The sequence below is a fragment of the Rhinopithecus roxellana genome, chromosome 3 (assembly GCF_007565055.1).
Source record: "Rhinopithecus roxellana isolate Shanxi Qingling chromosome 3, ASM756505v1, whole genome shotgun sequence".
NCBI lineage: Eukaryota > Metazoa > Chordata > Mammalia > Primates > Cercopithecidae > Rhinopithecus > Rhinopithecus roxellana.
This window is the reverse complement of record NC_044551.1, coordinates 80,506,971-80,525,747: the sequence shown is the minus strand read 5'-3', so window position 1 is coordinate 80,525,747 and position 18,777 is coordinate 80,506,971. Positions and strand designations below refer to the sequence as shown.

The 18,777-nt window shown below is 43.0% G+C and overlaps 1 protein-coding gene across 1 annotated transcript in view; it reads left to right on the top strand.

Annotated features, from left to right (window-relative positions):
* The window catches only part of LOC104682125 (zinc finger protein 669-like), a 90,022-nt gene extending 81,024 nt beyond the window's left edge, over positions 1-8,998 (top strand). The window contains 4 exon segments of the mRNA XM_030927409.1: positions 7,297-7,423; positions 7,619-7,762; positions 8,093-8,142; positions 8,145-8,998. Of these exon segments, the coding sequence (XP_030783269.1) occupies positions 7,734-7,762; positions 8,093-8,142; positions 8,145-8,938 (873 nt within the window). The 5' untranslated portion in view covers positions 7,297-7,423; positions 7,619-7,733 and the 3' untranslated portion in view covers positions 8,939-8,998.
* The last annotated feature ends 9,779 nt before the right edge of the window (positions 8,999-18,777 follow it).

Genomic DNA, 18,777 nt, shown 5'->3' with positions numbered 1-18,777 from the left:
GAAATAGCCTTTTGAGCCATATCCTGAAAACAGGCGATAGAATCTGGAGAAAGCTCCCTTGGACGCTGTCGAACTGTGTTAAAAGAAGGATAAGCAGTAGCAAGGTCGTGAGTTTTTTCCCAGGCTCTTAGGCATATAGTTCTGAGTTGATCAATAGCCACATCACCCATTGCCATCTGTTGATTTAGAGTACCCCATGCTTCTCCGATTCCAAGGAATTGATCAGATGTGATACTAACCCGACATTGGGCTTGAGCGTTTCTGCGTGCCTGATTTGTTGCTTCATCCCTCCACCAGGTTTTCAATTGGAGAAATTCAGAGGGGGCCAGGGTGGATCGGGCTAATGCCTCCCAATCCATAGGTATTCAACGTCTGTTATAAGCCACACATTGTAACAAGGAACGACCATAAGGAGAATTTGGCCCAACTTGTCCAATTGCTTGCTTTAAGTCTTTTAATATTTTAAAAGGAAATGGCTCCCAGCCTGCTTGAGCAAGTTCTCTTGAGTTCCTCAGCTGGTGAAATAATTACCAGAAACTGCCAAGTATTCAAATCCCCCATTTCTTGTGCCTGGCGAATAGATGCCTGGATTGTCCCAGTGCCATAATTTGTATTTGGACCGACTGGCAGCATTCCTCTACCATAATTAACAGGTGGGCAAGCCTGGATCATTCCCTCATGGTAACTGGCTGTTGGACAAGCCTGAAGCTTCCCTTCGCCATAGTTACTGGCCGGGCCTGCAACAATGGGATCTGCAAGGCTTGTCTCAGGCTCCCATTCCAAAAATTCCTAAGGCTGGCCTGGGGGTGGCCGTTCCAGACCTTCCCCTAAAGGTGCAGTAGGTGGCACTGTTTATTTTATAAATTTTTGGAGATTAGCATACATACCTTCCCGTTTCTCGCCCTTTTTTAAACTAGACTGTCATGGTTCACTTTGCTGATAATTAGACTCCTGATTATTCAACTTTCCTATGTCATCCTGAAACTCCTCCTTCTCCTTCTCAGTGTGGAAGGGCTCCAGTGCTGTTTTAATTGCCGACCACACAGACCAAGCAGAGACGAGAATATCGTGGCCCTCTTGTGCTCGTTTTAAGTCTGATCCGACCTTGTCCCAATCTTTTCCATTCATGGTTCCATATTCCGGGGACCAAGGAGGGCACTTGTCTACCAGATGGAACAAAGATGTGAGATTTTGGGTACTCTCAATTATCCCTCCGCGGGGCAGTAACTGCCGCACAAAGCTTAAGTAATTAACGAACTTACTCTCAGCCTGACCCATATTTTCCCGAGGTTTCCCTGGAATTCTCTGAGCGCCCTACTTATCCTAGAGCTTGAAGGGAAAACCTACTCGGGAGTCCTTTGTCGGTCGTCCTCCGCTTTCCATGCTCTGGTGTTCCTTCACTGGATTATTTGTAGAGATTACGGGGAGCCCTGCGTTAGGGCACCAGAGACCAGCCTGGGCAACCGAGGGAGACCCCCGTTTCTACCAGAAAAAAAAAAAAAATTTAGCCAGGTGTGGTGTCGCGTGCCTGTAATCCCAGCTACTCCATGATAAATCAGACAAAACCTGGCACCAGAGACTGATTTTCTTCTAAAATGCTTTCTCCAAAATATTTTTAAAACAAAGGGGGGAAATTGGAAAGGAAAATATTTGGGGGCCCCCAAATCACTAAGATAAAGGGAAAAGTCAATCTGGGAACTGCTTAGGGCAAACCTGCCTCCCATTCTATTCAAAGTCATCCCCTGCTCACTGAGAAGAATGCATATTTTATTGCCTCCTTTGGAAAGGCTCATCAGAAACTCAGAAGAATGCAACCGTTCCTCTCTCACCTACCTGTGACCTGGAAGCCCCCTCCTGGCTTCCAGTTGACCCGCTTTTGCTTCAGGTTGTACTGGATCAAACCAGTGTTTATCTTACGTATGTTGATTGGTGTCTCCTGTCTCCCTAAAATATATAAAACTGTCAGATACAGTCAGTTTCTCTTCCAAGGTTTGGCATGTTAACGTTCTTGTTTTTTGTTCTGGTACTCAAATTTCTTGTTCTCCGTGCCTCCTTGCCCTTAGTTACTGTAAACAACCTTACCGTCAGTTCTAATTAATAACTCACATCTGTTCCCTTGGTTACACCCATTTCTCCCTTCGAAACCACACGTCCCACCGTTGTAACTCACATTCCCCTTCCCCCTTCCTTATTTGGGAAAATATTCACAAATAGCCAACCGGGTCAGTTTAGATCTTGAGGTATGGTCGCAGACCATGCCAGAGGTAGGGATTGTGTTAGGAATAAAAACCCCTGCTTTCCTTTGTTCCGTGTGCTCTGGAGATTGAGAAAACTTCCGCTTGAGTGCTGGTTTCACTTTGCCGCATGGAGAATTTATCGCCAACAAAACCAAGTTGTGCTCTGACCACTTTGGTCAACTATCATCAAGGACATCCTGAGGCTGTGTCATGCACAAGCATCCCCAACCTTGGCAAAATAAACTTTCTAAATAGTCTTATCCCCAAATGCTCAGGGAGACTGATTTGAATAATCATAAAACTCCGAGGCTGCACTCCAGCCTGGGCGACAGAGCAAGACTCTATTTCAGAAAAATAAAATAAAAAATAAAATAAAATAAAATAAAATAAAATAAAATACTCCGGTCTCCCGCACAGCCGACTGCGTGAATTACTCTTTCTCTATTGCTATTCCCCCGTCTTGAGAAATCGGCTCTGTCTAGGTAGCGGGCAAGGTGAACCCACTGGGCAGTTACAGAATTGTCATTATATTGATTGCAATTATATATATATATTATGCACAAATAGCTATAACCTTGTATACAAGGTTAAATGCGAATGTCCTCCTTGCATGGTCAGATCCCAGGGCAGGAAGGACGCACCCACTGCAAACCGCTAGGCCAAAGCAGTCATTCTGGCCTCATCCAGCCTCAGGTGAGATCGCAATCTCCTGTCACTCAGGGCCTGAGGGGGCGGGGCCTGAAGCCCCATACAATCAGGGGCGCTGGGGTGGGGACCGTTCAATCAGGCGCCCCGCAGGAAAGGAGAGGGCGGCTTCCGGGATCTGCCTGGCGGGAGCTTTGTCTCGCCTTCGCCACAGGAGGCTTTTTCTGTTAGTCTCCGCTGCTATTTCTTGGCTCTGGGAGGCCCAGGTGGCTCTGCAGCAGCCTCTGCCACCCTATGACCTGCGGGTATCGGGACATCCCTAGCTGACGCCAGGACACCCGGGAAGCCGAGGAATGGTGAGTGGACTGCGCCTGGCTTCCCGAAGTGGGGAAGAAGGCTGGTTGAAACCTGCTGGAACCAGCCATGGGCTGCGGAACCTGCGGACAGAGCCGCCGCGGCGCAGCCGGGCCTCAGTCCCCTTCTGTGCAGGGCCGGCGGGGCGGACAGCAGGACCCCTGTGTCCTGTCTGTACCTGTGGGCGCCACTTCCGCCGACCAGAGCCCTCTCGGAAATCCCGCGCTTCCCCCACCCAGGTAGTGCGGTGGCCACGGGAGGGTGATCCGGGAGAGCCCCGACTCGGTGTGCGTCGTTCTAGCGTGGGAGAAGCTGTGGTTCATGGAGCTTCCAGTCCCACCTTTCTCCCCCTAATATTAACCTGAGGCTTTGTTAAAACACGTTAAACGGCGTGTTTGAGCAACCGGCGATTCATAAACCGGGTACCGCAGTCATGGTTTGTGGTTTGGGGTCCACAGGAGGGGCGTAAATGAGAGGCTTTGATAATGAGGAAGCAAACCATACAAGTGTGTATATATATGTTTTTTTTTTTTTTTTTTTGAGACCGAGTCTCGCCCTGTCGCCAGGCTGGAGTGCAATGGTGCAGTCTCAGCTCACTGCAACCTCTGACTCCCGGGTTCAAGCGATTCTCCTGCCTCAGCCTCCCAAGTGGCTGGGCTTATAGGCGCCCGCCACCACGTCCAACTAATTTTTGTATTTTTAGTAGACACAGGGTTTCGCCATGTTGGCTAGGTTGGTTTCGAATTCCTGACCTTAAGTGATCGCCCGCCTTGGCCTCCTAAAGTGCTGGGATTACAGGCGTGAGCCACCTTGGCCAAAATATTTTTCTGTTTCCGAACATTTTACATGTGAAGAAAGCGGAGAATAAATCATCTGACACTCTACTGTAAAAAAAAGTCTTTGTGCCTCTCTTGTTTTCATCTTTCCTAAGTGTACATATTACCAAAATGTCTTTAGGTTGAGGTCCCCCCGTGGAAACTTTACAGGGTGTTGTGTCCTCAGCCACCATCCTGTCTTTTCCTAGTCCTGGCGTTTTAGAACTGTCTGGGGATGACCCAGGGCACCCACAGTGGCCGTGTCTATTGGAGGGTCTAGTGAATATCAGCCCTGGAGTCATCTCATACCCAAGGGCAGGGTGAGGTAGGGGGTAGAGTCTCTCAGGGGAGCAGCTGGATGCTGTTGGCCTTAGAGGAATCTCCTGGTATAGTTTCATCTAAAATGGTGACCCCTTAGGGTCATTAAAATTTTAGGACATTAAAATTAATGGACAATACAATGTAATGTCATTAAAGTCAGGTCATTAAAATTGTTTCTCCAGCCCGAGTTTTTATTCCTCGGAGACACATTGATGATCTGCCAATTGGATGCTGATATTGAGAGGAAAAGGCAGAAATGATTTCTGCTCTCTAGATTGTCTCAGACTTATGAAGAGAGAAAGACTGTCCCAAAGGAAAACCCACCCCAGAGAGGATTTGCAAGAACCTGAATATTAAAATGCACTTAAGGCACATAGGAGGACAAAGAGCAGTGCCAGTGCCTCCTAGGTGGTCACTGAGTACTTTACTGAACAGGATGGGTGTCCCGAGGGATAGAATGGCCTGCCGTGACACTTAGAAAGGTCTGTGTTGGAGTCAGCACTGCCTCTCCCTGAGTTTGTTACCTTGAAAAGGCTTGTCCGCTTGAGTTTCAGTTTTTCATTGACTGTAAGATACATTTCATCAGTACAGCTTGAAAGATAAAAATACTATTTCCAAAGAGGCAAGGTAAACTGATGTATTTTATTTGCTAAAAATTCGTATTTATTTCTTCCCCAGAGTGAGTGTAGTAAGTTTTAAAGATCTGTTCTTTTTAAGGGTAATTTCAAATGGAACTGTAGGACTTAGCTTTGTAAATGCTACTGGTGAAATAGAAGTGTGATAGATAAATTGATGAGTTACAAAGATTCACCAAAATGTCAGTCCCCCTCTTGTAGCATGGTGAAGAATTTATGACAGTGGACCCATCTGTATCCTCTTATTTGGATATCTGAGGGTTTTTTTGTTGTTGTTTTTTGTTTTTTTGGAGACACTGTCTTGCTCTGTAGCCTGGCTGGAGTGCAGTGGCGCCATCTCTGCTTACTGCAACCTCCGCCTCCCGGGTTCAAGTGATTCTCCTGTTGTCAGCCTCCCAAGTAACTGGGATTATAGGCACCCACCACGACACCCAGCTAATTTTTGTATTTTTAGTAAACACGGGGTTTTAGGCCTGGCATGGTGGCTCATGCCTGTAATCCCAGCACTTTGAGAGGCCAAGGTGGGAGGATCACAAGGTCAGGAGTTCCAGAGCAGCCTGGCCAACATGGTGAAACCCTGTCTCTACTAAAAATACAAAAAATTTAGCTGAGCATGGTGGCAGGCACCTGTAATCCCAGCTGCTCGGGAGGCTGAGGCAAGAGAATTGCTTGAACCTGGGAGGTGGAGGTTGCAGTGAGCCAAGATCTTGCCACTGCTCTCCAGCCCAAGCGACAATGCAAGACTCTGTCTCAAAAAACAAACAAACAAACAAAAAAGATGGGGTTTTGCCATGTTGGTCAGGCTGGTCTCAACCTCCTGACCTCAGGTGATCGCCCACCTCAGCCTTCCAAGGTGCTGGGATTACAGACGTGAGCCACCACGCCCGGCCCACTCTGTTTTCTTTTTATTCCCTAAATTTTAACATGTTTGAGTTTTTCTGTTCCTTTATCACTTTTTTCTTACATAAAAAAATTCTGCCTAATCTTTCATAAAAAAAAAATTCTTCCTATGACTTCTGAAAGTGTTCTGGTTTTATCTTTCATATTTGAATATATAATAAGTTGATTATGGTTCATGGAATAGAGAAGAATGCAATGCATTTTCCCAAGTAGATGCCAGCCTGGTTTGCCTCATGTTTTAAAGTGCATGTGATTTCTTTTTCTATTCTACAGTGCCTACTCTATCATTCATCAACTTTCCATATATATGCTGGTCATTAAGACATTTTTTTCCCTTGGTCTGCTTGCTCATCTCTCTGCTAATACTGTGCTGTCCTGAATATTTTCGTTTGAAAATCTTAGAAGTATGTTAGACAAGCCATCACTCTTTTCTTAGATTACTAAAAATCATTAGACATTTGTCATTTTTACTACATATGGAAAAGTAGTTTTTCTTGCCTAAAAAAACCTGATTTGGGAATTTATGTGATTTCATAGGAATAGCATCTGGAAGTGGTGACATTAATGTCATTTTAAAAAACCTGTCATATTTCCTCTTACTCCCTTCTGCCTTGACATTGTGCAATAGAAATTTTAAAAATTGTTGTATTAGTATTGTTAAATATCAATTATTGGTTTTATTTACTACTCAATTACGTTTAATAAGCCTACTGTCTCTTGGTGTAATCACATGGAATGGGCTCACTTCCCCAGTTAACAAGTGACAGCACATGTAAAATATTATCTACCAAGGAAACTCATTGAACACTTAGTGTTCAGACTGTGTGTTGGTGTCTGGTTCCCTAAGCACCACTGCAGTGACACAAAATAGTAGACCTTCAGCAGAAAGTTTTGGCAAATATATTGCATAAGCCATTAGATGCAGTGAGTCATTCTTATTACTTAGGTTGGTGGAATCCCTTTCAAAATGTAAGTTACTAATACAAACAAAGATTGAACTTTGCGAGCAGGCATTTTTAAGAATAAGTAGTCTTGGGACTGATAATATTAACTGACTTACGCACATCAGGTAGGACTTTATTATGACAGATACTAGAAATGTACAAAGTGAAGTTAAAAGGTAACTCCTAGCAGCACATCTTACTCCCTGGATTCTCTAATGAGATGGGTGTTTCCACTTTGCTGTTGCCTTTTTGAATAGTTCAATTGTAGCATTAGTACTGCTGTGTGGGAGGGAGTATGTGTGAACAGAGTAAGAGTTGTGACAATCAAGTCATAGAATAAATGCTTGGAAATTTTAGAATCATGTAAACAGCTTATGAATTGTGTATAGATTCCCAGTGCTGCAGTCTCACCCATCCTTCTATCCACACGTGTGGAATGTTCTAGAACTCCGTGGCTTTTGAGGATGTGGCTGTGAACTTTACCCACGAGGAATGGGCTTTGCTAGATTCTTCTCAGAAGAATCTCTACAGAGAAGTGATGCAGGAAACCTGCAGGAACCTGGCTTCTGTAGGTAAGAATGACAACACATTTCACTTAATTACAGAAGTATTTCCCTATCATCAGTGCTATTTGTGATTTGGAATGTGGCAAGGGAATGATTTGGTGAATAAATCATGCATGGGCACTGTGTACAATGAACATTAAATCTAGTAATGTTTCTATAGTTTGTAATAATTCATGATAATTTTGTGGGTCTGCATTTTAGGAAACAAATGGAAAGATCAGAATATTGAAGATCACTTTGAAAAACCTGGGAAAGATGTAAGATAATTTGCACTGAGAAGAGGAAATAAAGTCCTCTGAAGGAATCTTAGCATGTTATGAACTTAAAAACAAGCAATCAAAACAAGTAAGAGTCACTTGAAATTTATTTCTTTTTAGAAAAATTTCACCCAAAATGTAACGTACTTTGGTGTAGCAGTCAGTGTTTGGAAAACAGTTTACTTGAAAATAGTACTACAAAATTGTGTATATGAATGTTACTATTTTGGTCATAGCCATGCAGGTGGTATCTGTGTTTTCAGTATTAACCCATTTACTTTCAAATAATTCAGTCATGGCAAAACAAAACAAAACAAAAAAAAATGCATTTTCCCTGGTATTGGTAGCAGTGTAAGTCCAAGACCAAGTAGAAAGTTATTAAACCAACCAATAATAATGTGCTTGTCATTTTTTACAGAAATCATATGGTACAGAGACTGTGTGAAAGCAAAGAAGGTAGTCAGTATGGACAGTTGTCAGCCAAATTCCAAATCTTGATCTGAATGAAAACATTTCTACTGGATTAAAACAATGTGAATGCAGTATTTGTGGAAAAGTCTTTGTACGTCATTCCCTCCTTAATAGGCACATCCTAGCTCACTCAGGATACAAACCATATGGAGAGAAGCAATATAAATGTGAACAGTGTGGGAAATTCTTCGTTTTTGTTCCAGGTGTTAGAAGACACATGATAATGCACAGTGGAAATCCAGCTTATAAAAGTACGATATGTGGGAAAGCTTTTTATTTTCTCAATTCAGTTGAAAGACATCAGAGAACTCACACAGGAGAAAAACCCTATAAATGTAAACAATGTGGTAAAGTGTTCACTGTTTCCGGTTCTTGTCTAATACATGAACGAACCCACACTGGAGAGGAACCCTACAAATGTAAGGAATGTGGGAAAACATTCGGATTTTCTTGTTCTTTTAAGACGCATGAAAGGACTCACACTTGGGAAAGACCCTATAAATGTACCAAATGTGATAAAGCCTTCAGCTGTTCCACTTCCCTTCATTACCATGGAAGCATTCATACTGGAGAGAGACCCTATGAATGTAAACAATGTGGCAAAGCCTTTAGTCATTTGAGTTCCCTTTGTAACCATAGAAGTACTCATACTGGAGAGAAACCCTATGAATGTAAACAATGTGACCAAGCCTTCAGTCGCCCCAGTTCCCAAAGGTGTGTGTATTGCTTGAACCCAGGAATTCATAACCAGCCTGGATTAAAACAATGTGAAACAACCTGGGAAACATGGTGAAACCCTGTATCTACAAAAAATAAAATAATGCTGGGTGCAGTGGCTCATGCCAGTTACTCAGGAGGCTGAGGCAGGAGAATGGCGTGAACCCGGGAGGTGGAGCTTGCAGTGAGCCGAGATCGCACCACTGCACTCTAGCCTGGGCGACAGAGTGAGACTCCGTCCCCCAAAAAAAAAAAAAAAAAAAGAATAGCTGGGCATGGTGGCACTTTTCAGTTGTCTTAGTTCATTTTCAAGACATAAAAAGCCACAGGGGGGTTGGGGGGAAGCCCTGTGCATGTGGATCATGAGGTCAGGAGACCTGGCCAACATGGTGAAACCTTGTCTCCACTAAAAATAAAAAATCAGCTGGGTGTGGCAGCATATGTTTGTAATCCCAGCTACTCAGGAGACAGAGGCAGGAGAATCACTTGAACCCAGGAGGTGGAGTTTGCAGTGAGCTGAGGTTGTGCCACTGCACTCCAGCCTGGTGAGAGAGTGAGACTCCCGTCTCAAAAAATAATAATAATAAAGCACCTTGAATGTAAGAAATGTGGTAAAACATTTACTCTTTCCCATTCTCTCATAAACATGAAAGAGCTCACACTGCAGAGAAACCTTAAGAATGTAGGAAATGTGGTCAAGCCTTCAGATTTTCCTGTTTTTGAAGATTTGGGAGGAATCAGGGTGGAGAAAAGCCTTTTGAATCTAAATTTGTGGTAAGGCCTTCAGTTGTGTTAGTTCCATTTGAAGACATCAGCTCATTCCTGAGAAAAACCCTATGAATGTCCAGAATGTGGGAATGTTTCATTTCTCTCATAGCCACTCAAGGACATATGAAAATGCACACTGTAGCTGGCTGGACCTTGTAAATACAAGAACGTACACAGGATTAAAACTCTTAATAGTTTAGAAACTGCAAGAATATTTTCAGTTTTAACATTTACTTGAAAAGTCATGTGAAAACTCCCACCGGAAAGAAGTTCTATAAGTGAAACTTTTCTAATTTGGAAAGCCTGATGCAAATTAATTATCGTGCGGTGCTTGAAAAAAAAAAAATGTATGAAATGTTACACAAGTTACAAGTATATTGTTTTTATCAGTGGCTCATTCTTAAAGAGTCTTGAGTATGCATTTCACCTTGTTTTGCAGGGAAACTTTGAGGTGAGAGTTCTGTAAATGCTCTTTAAGCAGTAGTACTTGAATTTCATAGATAATGATATTTTCTTAAGTTTGTTGGTAGAATTTTTGTCTATTCATTTGATAATGTGCTGGGTTCATGGTTGAATTTTGATGTTTTTCTAATATGTAGGTAAGTTTAATTTTTTTCTTTTTCTTTTTTTTTTTTTTTTTTTTTTTTTTTGAGATGGAGTCTCACTCTGTTGCCCAGGCTGGAGTATAGTGGTGTAATCTCGGCTCACTGCAACCTCCGCTTCCTGGGTTTAAGTGATTCTCCTGCCTCAGCCTCCTGAGTAGCTGGGACTACAGGTGCCCGCCACTACGTCCAGCTAATTCTTTGTATTTTTAGTAGAGACAGGATTTTGTCATGTTGGCTAGGCTGGTCTTGAACTCCTGGCCTCATGCTTTGCCCACCTCGGCCTCCCAACGTGCTGGGATTACAGACATGAGCCACTGCACCTGGTCAGGTAAGTTTCAATTGTATGTATTGTCCTGTGATTAATGGACCAGTGAATAATGATTGTAACTTGTTGGGATTATCTTACTAGCCTCATTTGGCAAATTTTGATTTTCTCTTGTCCATTATACACATTCCACCTTTATTAAAGGAAAAACTACTCTTGATGTAAAGATGTTCATTTTTTGCTAATAATGAGTTGGTATTAATTCCTAAGTACATGAAGTTTTACCATAGAGTATCATCTCATGAGTTCTTTGCCTTTGTTGCCCTTTACTCTTTATTATTTCTGTCTGTTATTTGGATCATTCACTTTGAATGAAGGAGAGAGAACTGTGATAGGACAATATGTTGTAACCAATCTGAGGGAGGAAGCATTCAGTCTGTCAGTCACATATGATAGTGTTGGGCTTTTCATCAATGCCTTTGGTATTGTAGTAGATAGTATTACACCATTACGGTATTATAGTTTACATATTGTGTTTTACAGTATTGCAGTCTTACCAGTCAGTGTCACATGATTCAGTTCCCTACCAGCCAACAGGCAAACCAATCACATACTCCTGTAGGAACAAAGGAACATCCTCGGCTGGGCGCGGTGGCTCACGCCTGTAATCCCAGCACTTAGGGAGGCCGAGGCGGGCGGATCATGAGGTCAGGAGATTGAGACCATCCTGGCTAACACGGTGAAACCCCGTTTCTACTAAAAATACAAAGAATTAGCCAGGCGTGGTGGTGGGGGCCTGTAGTCCCAGCTTCTAGGGAGGCTGAGGCAGGACAATGGCATGAACCTGGAAGACGGAGCTTGCAGTGAGCCGAGATCACACTGCTGCACTCCAGCAAGGGTGACAGAGCGAGATTCTGTCTCGAAAAAAAAGGAGCATCCTCACTTTTTTAATGCTATACCACTCTCTGCTCCCAAGTTAATCCCTGTTTGGGCCTGTGGGAGCTTACACCACCCTCCTATATGTAATTAATAACGGATGTCTGGCTTATCTGTTTAGTAATAGATGTTATGCATTTAACGGTGCCAGTAAAAGTAGGGTGCTAATTCCTTCCTCACCAGTGGGGTGCATGAGACGCTATTGAAACAATTGGCAACAAAAATGGAATGGACCAGCCCACATGCAGGACACCTGCTCAACTTGACCTACCTGCTGTCGGCTGACGGTTCCGTAACACATCAGCAGTCACCTGGGTCAGAACCGTGAGCTGACAATGGGCCTTCCCTTTGGTCTGCACAGTGTTTTGTGGTCTTCAGGTGTTGTCATCTTCTCTCACACTAAAATGCTGTCATCTCCTAGACATGAATATTTAATTGCACCCCAGCATGACATTTGGCCTGTGCTTAGCAGGCAGTTTTGAGGCCCTGGCTTATTAATGCACAAAAGCATAGCGCATAAGCCAACACTTAAGTCCTAATTAGCAAGAATCAGACTGTATCTCTGTAGTCCCTGCATCTACTCTGGTCACCATCTCTGTATGCTTAGGGCAGCCACTTGAACATTATTAATTATTGTACACTCCAAGGCAATAGTTATTATGTAGGCAGAAGTAGTGGCCTTGTTTGTTTCTTGTGCTGCTGCTCCCCTTGCTGCTGTCCCATACACCCTCCTGATGAGGTGTACATCTATGGTGCCTCATGGTTCAGGCACTGATGAGTAAAGAAAATGGGAAGAAAGAGTTTGATATTAGCCCCTACCGAAGCATATGAAGAAGCGTCTCAGCTACTTTCATTAAAAAATTCCTAGCCAGTGTGTGGGCTTTTCTTATCACTGCTGCTTATCAGCATGTCAAAAGTCTAATCTTCGGACTGCAAGTCTTGATGGCCTTAGACATAATAGCCTTACTGCATGTGGAGCTAACCCCAGGAAGATGGAGTGGCACTCTCTGGAGGGTTAGGTGGTGGTCTCCTACAATGTGGGTTGATGGGCTCCTGAACTCTTTCCTTCAACCACGCAGAGAGTCTACACTGCCAGTGATCATGTGCTGCAACTCTATAGATGTAGAAACTCAAAATATTCAAAATATTCTGAAACAGTTTCCATTGAAAGGAAAGAGAAAAGCAGTCAGGTGTCATGCTCCGGTCAAGAGAACTAGTAGATGGCTCACAAGAACACTCTGTCGCTACTGTCTGTGCCTCTGTCACAACAAATATCCTGATCCTTCAGTTTTAAAGGTGCAGGGCCATTTTCCTCCCTGTCTTACTGGTAGTTCTCAAGATAACTGTATGATATACTGGGAATGCAATATCCTGATAATCAAGTGACATTGGTCAGAACAGCCCAGGTTCTGTTATAGTCCCTGCTCGAAACAGAATGGCCTTTAACGCTTGTGTCTAGCAAACCACATCCCAGAAGAAAACCCAAGGTGGGCTGCTTTCTGGGGTCCCTCAGTTGTAGTGCAAGTGAAGCATTTACAGTCAAAACTCCGTCAGTCTGCTCTGGGTAGCCTTCCTGATCTTGTGGTAGCGGTTCATATTGAATCCTAGACTTCTGTTGTCTTTTGTTTGCTATTTGTAAGTAATACTTTCACTTCATGGAATTTATGTATGAATGTGTTTGGTCTCATTGTACTCAGAAAAGTTGGTAGCCATTGCACAGTGAACCTGCTTCATAATTGGTGAAAACACCTATGGCCCCCTTGTGCCACAGCAAGGAGGTTAATTCAGCCAAACATAAACTTCATGTTCATAAAACCCGGTAGCACAATTATTACCATGTGGGAGGCCTTTAACAATGGTGATGCTGATTTGAAGAACTCTGAAGGAAGAAATTTACACAAATGGGTTGGGTACATGGGAGTCCCTCCTAACTTAAAGCAACCCTTACTCCCCTCCACCTAAAAAGAGTGGAGAGGCCGGGCACGGTGGTGCAGGCCTGTAATCTGAGCACGTTGGGAGGCCGAGGTGGGCAGATCACAAGGTCAGGGGTTCAAGACCAGCCTGACCAACATGGGGAAACCACATCTCTATTAAAAATACAAAAATTAGTGAGATGTGGTGGCGGACACCTGTAATCCCAGCTACTTGGGAGGCTGAGGCAGGAGAATTGCTCGAACTTGGGAGGTGGAGGTTGCAGTGAGTGGAGACCATGCCACTGCACTCCAGCCTGGGTGACAGGGCAAGACTCCATCTCGGGGAGGGGGGGGGGCAGTGAACAAGAACTGAAACAGGTTTAAAATTTCACCTAATTGGAAATGCAAAGTTTACAAAAATAATATTTAAAATAAAAGGTTCAATGACTGCTCATTGAATTTTATGCTTCCACAAAATAGGTTGTGAATTAACTTCCACATTTGTTGAAAGCCACCAAAGTTGGGAAGCCTCCATGTCTGAAATTCACATGTGTCTCCAATAAGAATTATACCTGGGGATACCCCAAAGTTTAAATATGGTATCCTTTATGATATTATTAGGAATTACTACATAAAACAGGTTGTCTTTCTTTAACTCTGAAAATCATATTATCTTGCCTAAATTCTCCATAACGCATCGTTCTGCAGTATCCTATAGTGGACATAGGTTTCCTGACCAATGAGCACTAAAATTAAGTGTGTGCGACTCACCTATGTTCTTATCAAAATGGAAATCTCCGAATCCCACCAGTTAGAATAACATGACAGAATGTCAGATTTTTGGAATATATAAGTTTTCTGTAAGGTTATTAGGTAATGATTCCATTTTATTAATAGATATAAATATATTTAGATTACCTGTTTCTCCTGTGTTTTAGTATTAATCGAGTGTGTCTTTTAATTCATCCAGTTGGTCTAAGTTACCAAGTTTGTGGGTTATGGAGATTGTAATATTCTGTATTACTTTATCATCCATGGGCTCTCTAATATAAAGGCCTCTTTTAATTCTTATATAATTAGGTTGGTGCAAAAGTAATTGTGGTTTTGGACCATGAATTTTAAATTTTTATAACTAGGCTGCAACACATCTTTATTAATCAAAATAGAACCCATTACAATGGGCTGGGTGCAGTGGCTCACGCCTGTAATCCCAGCACTTTGGGAGGCTGAGGCAGGCAGATCAGGAGGTCAGGAGTTTGAGACCAGCCTGACCAACATGGTGAAATCCCGTCTCTACTAAAAATACAAAAATTAGCCGGGCATGGTGGCATGTGCCTGTAATACCAGCTACTCAAGAGGCTGAGGCAGGAGAATCTCTTGAACCCAGGAGGCAGGGGTTGCAGTGAGCCGAGATTGCACCTTTGCACTCTGGCCTGGGCGACAGAGTGAGACTCTGTCTAAAAAAAAAAAAAAAGAAAAGAAACCATTACAATGAACACATTTTTGCCAATGAGAAATAAACTTGTTTATTCTATGCTTTCAGGGTTCGATGAACTCTTGGAAAGCATTTTCTGCATCCTGCTGGTTGTGTAAGTGTTTTCCCTGCAACAAGTTGTCAAGATGCTTAAAGAAGTGGTAGTTGGTTGGTGAGAGGTCAGATGAATATGGCAGATGAGGCAAAACTTCATAGCCCAGTTTATTCAAATTTGAAGCCCTGGTTGTATGACATGTGGTCAGGCGTTGTGGAGAACTAGGCCCTTTCTGTTGACCAGTGCCGGCTCCAGGTGCTGCAGTTTTGCGTGCATCTCATTGATTAGCTTGGCATACTTCTCAGATGTAATGATTTTACCAGGATTCAAAAACTGTAGTGGATCAGAAGACCGGCAGCTGACCACCAAATAGTGACCATGACTTTTTTTGGTGCAAGTTTGACTTTGGGAAGTGGTTTGGAGCTTCTCAGTCCAACCACTGAGCTGGCTCTTGTATGAAATCCACTTTTCATGGCATGTCACAATCTGATCAAGAAATGGTTCATTGTTGTTTCATAGAATAAGAGAAGATGACACTTCAAAAGCATGATTTTTAAAATATTTGGTCAGCCCATGAGGCACCCACTTATCAAGCTTTTTCAACTTTCCAATTGGCTTCAAATGCCGGATGACCATAAAATGGTCAACATTCAGTTCTTTGCCAACTTCTCGTGTAGCTGTAAGAGGATCGAATTCAGTGGTTGCTCTCAATTGGTCGTTATCAGCTTCTGGTGGCTGCCCACTATGCTCCTCATCTTCAAGGCTCTTGCCTCCTTTGCAAAACTTCTTGAACCACTGTGCTGTGCATTAATTAGCAGTTCCTGGGCCAAATGCATTGATGTTGTGAGTTGTCTCCCCTGCTTTAGGACCCATTTTGAACTCGAATAAGAAAGTCCCTTGAATTTCCTTTTTGTCTGACATCATTTCCATAGTCTAAAATAAATAAGTAACAAGTCATTAGCAAAAAAAAAAAAAAAAAAAAAAAAAAAAAAGCAAGAAGTGCCCATTAAAATGATGAATAACATAACCACATTTATTTAAGAGGGTATTCCAGTATCAAACAGCAAATTCCAAGAATGCAAAAACTGCCGTTACTTTTGTACTCACCTTACAGTAATTTGTGTGATTTCTTTTTTGTTTGTTAGCCTGGCTTGATAGCTACCAATTTTGTTGATCTTTATGAAGAAACAACTATTGTTCTATTGAGTTCTTCTGTTGATTTTCTGTTTTCAGTGCCATTGACTTGTCATCTTGTTTTTATTTCTTTTGAGTGAATTTGGCTTATATTGTTTCTCTTTCTCTTTTTCTTTCTTTCTTTCTTTCTTTCTTTCTTTCTTTCTTTCTTTCTTTCTTTCTTTCTTTCTTTCTTTCTTTCTTTCTTTTCTTTCTTTCTCTCTTTCTCTCTTTCTCTCTTTCTTTCTTTCTCTCTTTCTTTCTTTCTTTTTTAGATGGAGTCTCGCTCTGTTGCCCAGGTGAACTCACTCTGCCACACGAGGTCAGGAGATCGAGACCATCCTGGCTAACACGGTGAAACCCCGTCTCTACTAAAAATACAAAAAATTAGCCAGGCGTGGTGGCAGGGTGTACAGCTCCTGCTCTATGGAACGTCATACCGTCCTCTCCCTTCCTAGATTTTAGGAACAGTATCACAGGGTAGGTGTACACAGCCTGTGATTTTGAAAGTAATATCATCCTCTCCCCCTCCGGATGTTAGGAACAATATCGCAGAAGCGTTGTTCACTCTCTGCAATATTGGGCATAATATCATTTTCCCCTTCCCTGAATATTAGGAGCATTATCCCCGGGTGCATGTACACCCACTCTTCTATTGGGAATAATGTCATACTCTACCCCCTGGATATTAGGAGCAGTATCACAAAGTGGGTGTACACCCATGGCGATATTGGGGGTAATATGCTCTCCCTCCCTGGATATTAGGAACAATATCACAGGTGGGTGTACACCCCCTGCAGTACAAAGAATAATATTATCTTCCTTTAGCTCTTGAGAACAATATCACATGGCGAGGGGGGACACCCCCTGCACTGTTGGGAGTACTGTCTGTCTTATTCTGGATAGTAGGAAAAATATTACAGGCAGTATGGACAACCCCTGTGATATTGAGAGTAATATCATTGTCTCCCAACGTGGATATTAGGAACCATATCACAGGGGGTATGTACACTTCTTCGATATTGGTAGTGATATCATCCTCTCCTCCCTGGGTATAAGAAACAATGTGACAGGTGGGATGGACACCCCCCGCGACTTGGGGAGTAATATCCCTCTCTGGATATTAGGATCCACAGTGGACACACAGCGTGTTTATGATTTTGTGAGTAACATCATCTCCCTCTCGAGACATTACGAACAGTGTCAAAGATGGGTGTATACCCTCTGCAATATAGGGAGGAATATCACCCTCTCCCCGCCTAGATATTAGGAACAATATCAAAGGAGTGTTTATAACCCCTGTGATATTGGGAGTAATATCATCCTCTCCCAGGTGGAAATTAGAATCAGTATCACCAGGGGCGTGTACACCCCCTGCAATATTGAAAGTAATATCCTCTTCCCTGCTGGATCATGGGAACAACATCACTGGGGGGGGGTACACTTTCTGTGATATTGGGAGTAACATCATCTTCCGTGCCTTGGAAAATTAAGGACAATATCACGGTGGGGGGCGTGTACATCTTCTGCAATATTGGGAATAATATTATCCTCTCTCCCCCTGCATATTAGGAAAGATATCACAGAGTGGGTGTTCACCTCCTGCGATACAGGGATTAATACCATCTTCTCCCCTTTCGGATATCAGGAAGAGTATCACATGGGGGTGGACAGTGTCTGTGACACTGGGATTAACATCAGCCTCTCAGCCTTGGAATATAAAGAATATCACAGGGTGATGTACATCTGCTGCCATATTGGGAGTAATATTAGCCTCTCCCCTCCATGGATATTAGGAACAATATCCCAGGAACAATATCCCAGGCTGGGAGTACACCACGCTCTAAGGGGAGTAATATCATTCTCTCCCTTCCAGGATATTAATAACAATATCACAGGGTGGGTGAACACAGCCTGCGATACTGGAATTATTATCATCCTCTCCCCCTCTGGATACTAGAAGAGAAGGTACAGCTCACAGAAGAGCTGTACCCTGCCTGCGATATTGGGAGTAATACCATAAGCTTTTTCCATTAATATTAGGAGCAATATCACTGGGTGGCTGTCCATTCATTGCTATGTTAGGAGTCATGTCATACTCTACCCCCCTGGATATTAGGATCAGTGTCCCAGGGTGAGTGTACACCAATTGTGTTATTAAAACTAAAATCATGCTCTCTGTCCCTGGATATTAGGAACGACATCACAGGTAGGTGTACACCCCCTGTGGTATTAGGAGTAATAATATGATTAATTATTAAACATCAATGATCGATTTTAATAATTATCAATGACACTATTAATAGGATACCATTATTAATGATGGATAATTATTTTAAATATATGATTATGCACACTTAAAATTAATTATTAATATTAAAGCCATTTAACAATACTTCTCCAAGTCCCCGCCAGATTAGCTAGATACAGAGTGCTGATTGGTGCATATACAATCCTCCAGCTAGACATAAAAGTTCTCCAAGTCCCCACCCGACTCAGGATTCCATTCATCTAGTGGATCCCGCATGGGGGCTGCGAGAGGGGTTGCCGGCCAGTCCAGTGCCCCGCCCGCCCGCCAGCCAGTCCCGTGCCACACGCCCGCACTCCTCAGCCCATGGGCAGTTGATGGATTGGGTGGGGGTAGGACGAGGCATGTGTGAGCTCAGATTGTCCTTGGGCGAGTCTTGGTGTAGCTGCTGTGGGGGATGGGAGGAGGTTCCTAGGCC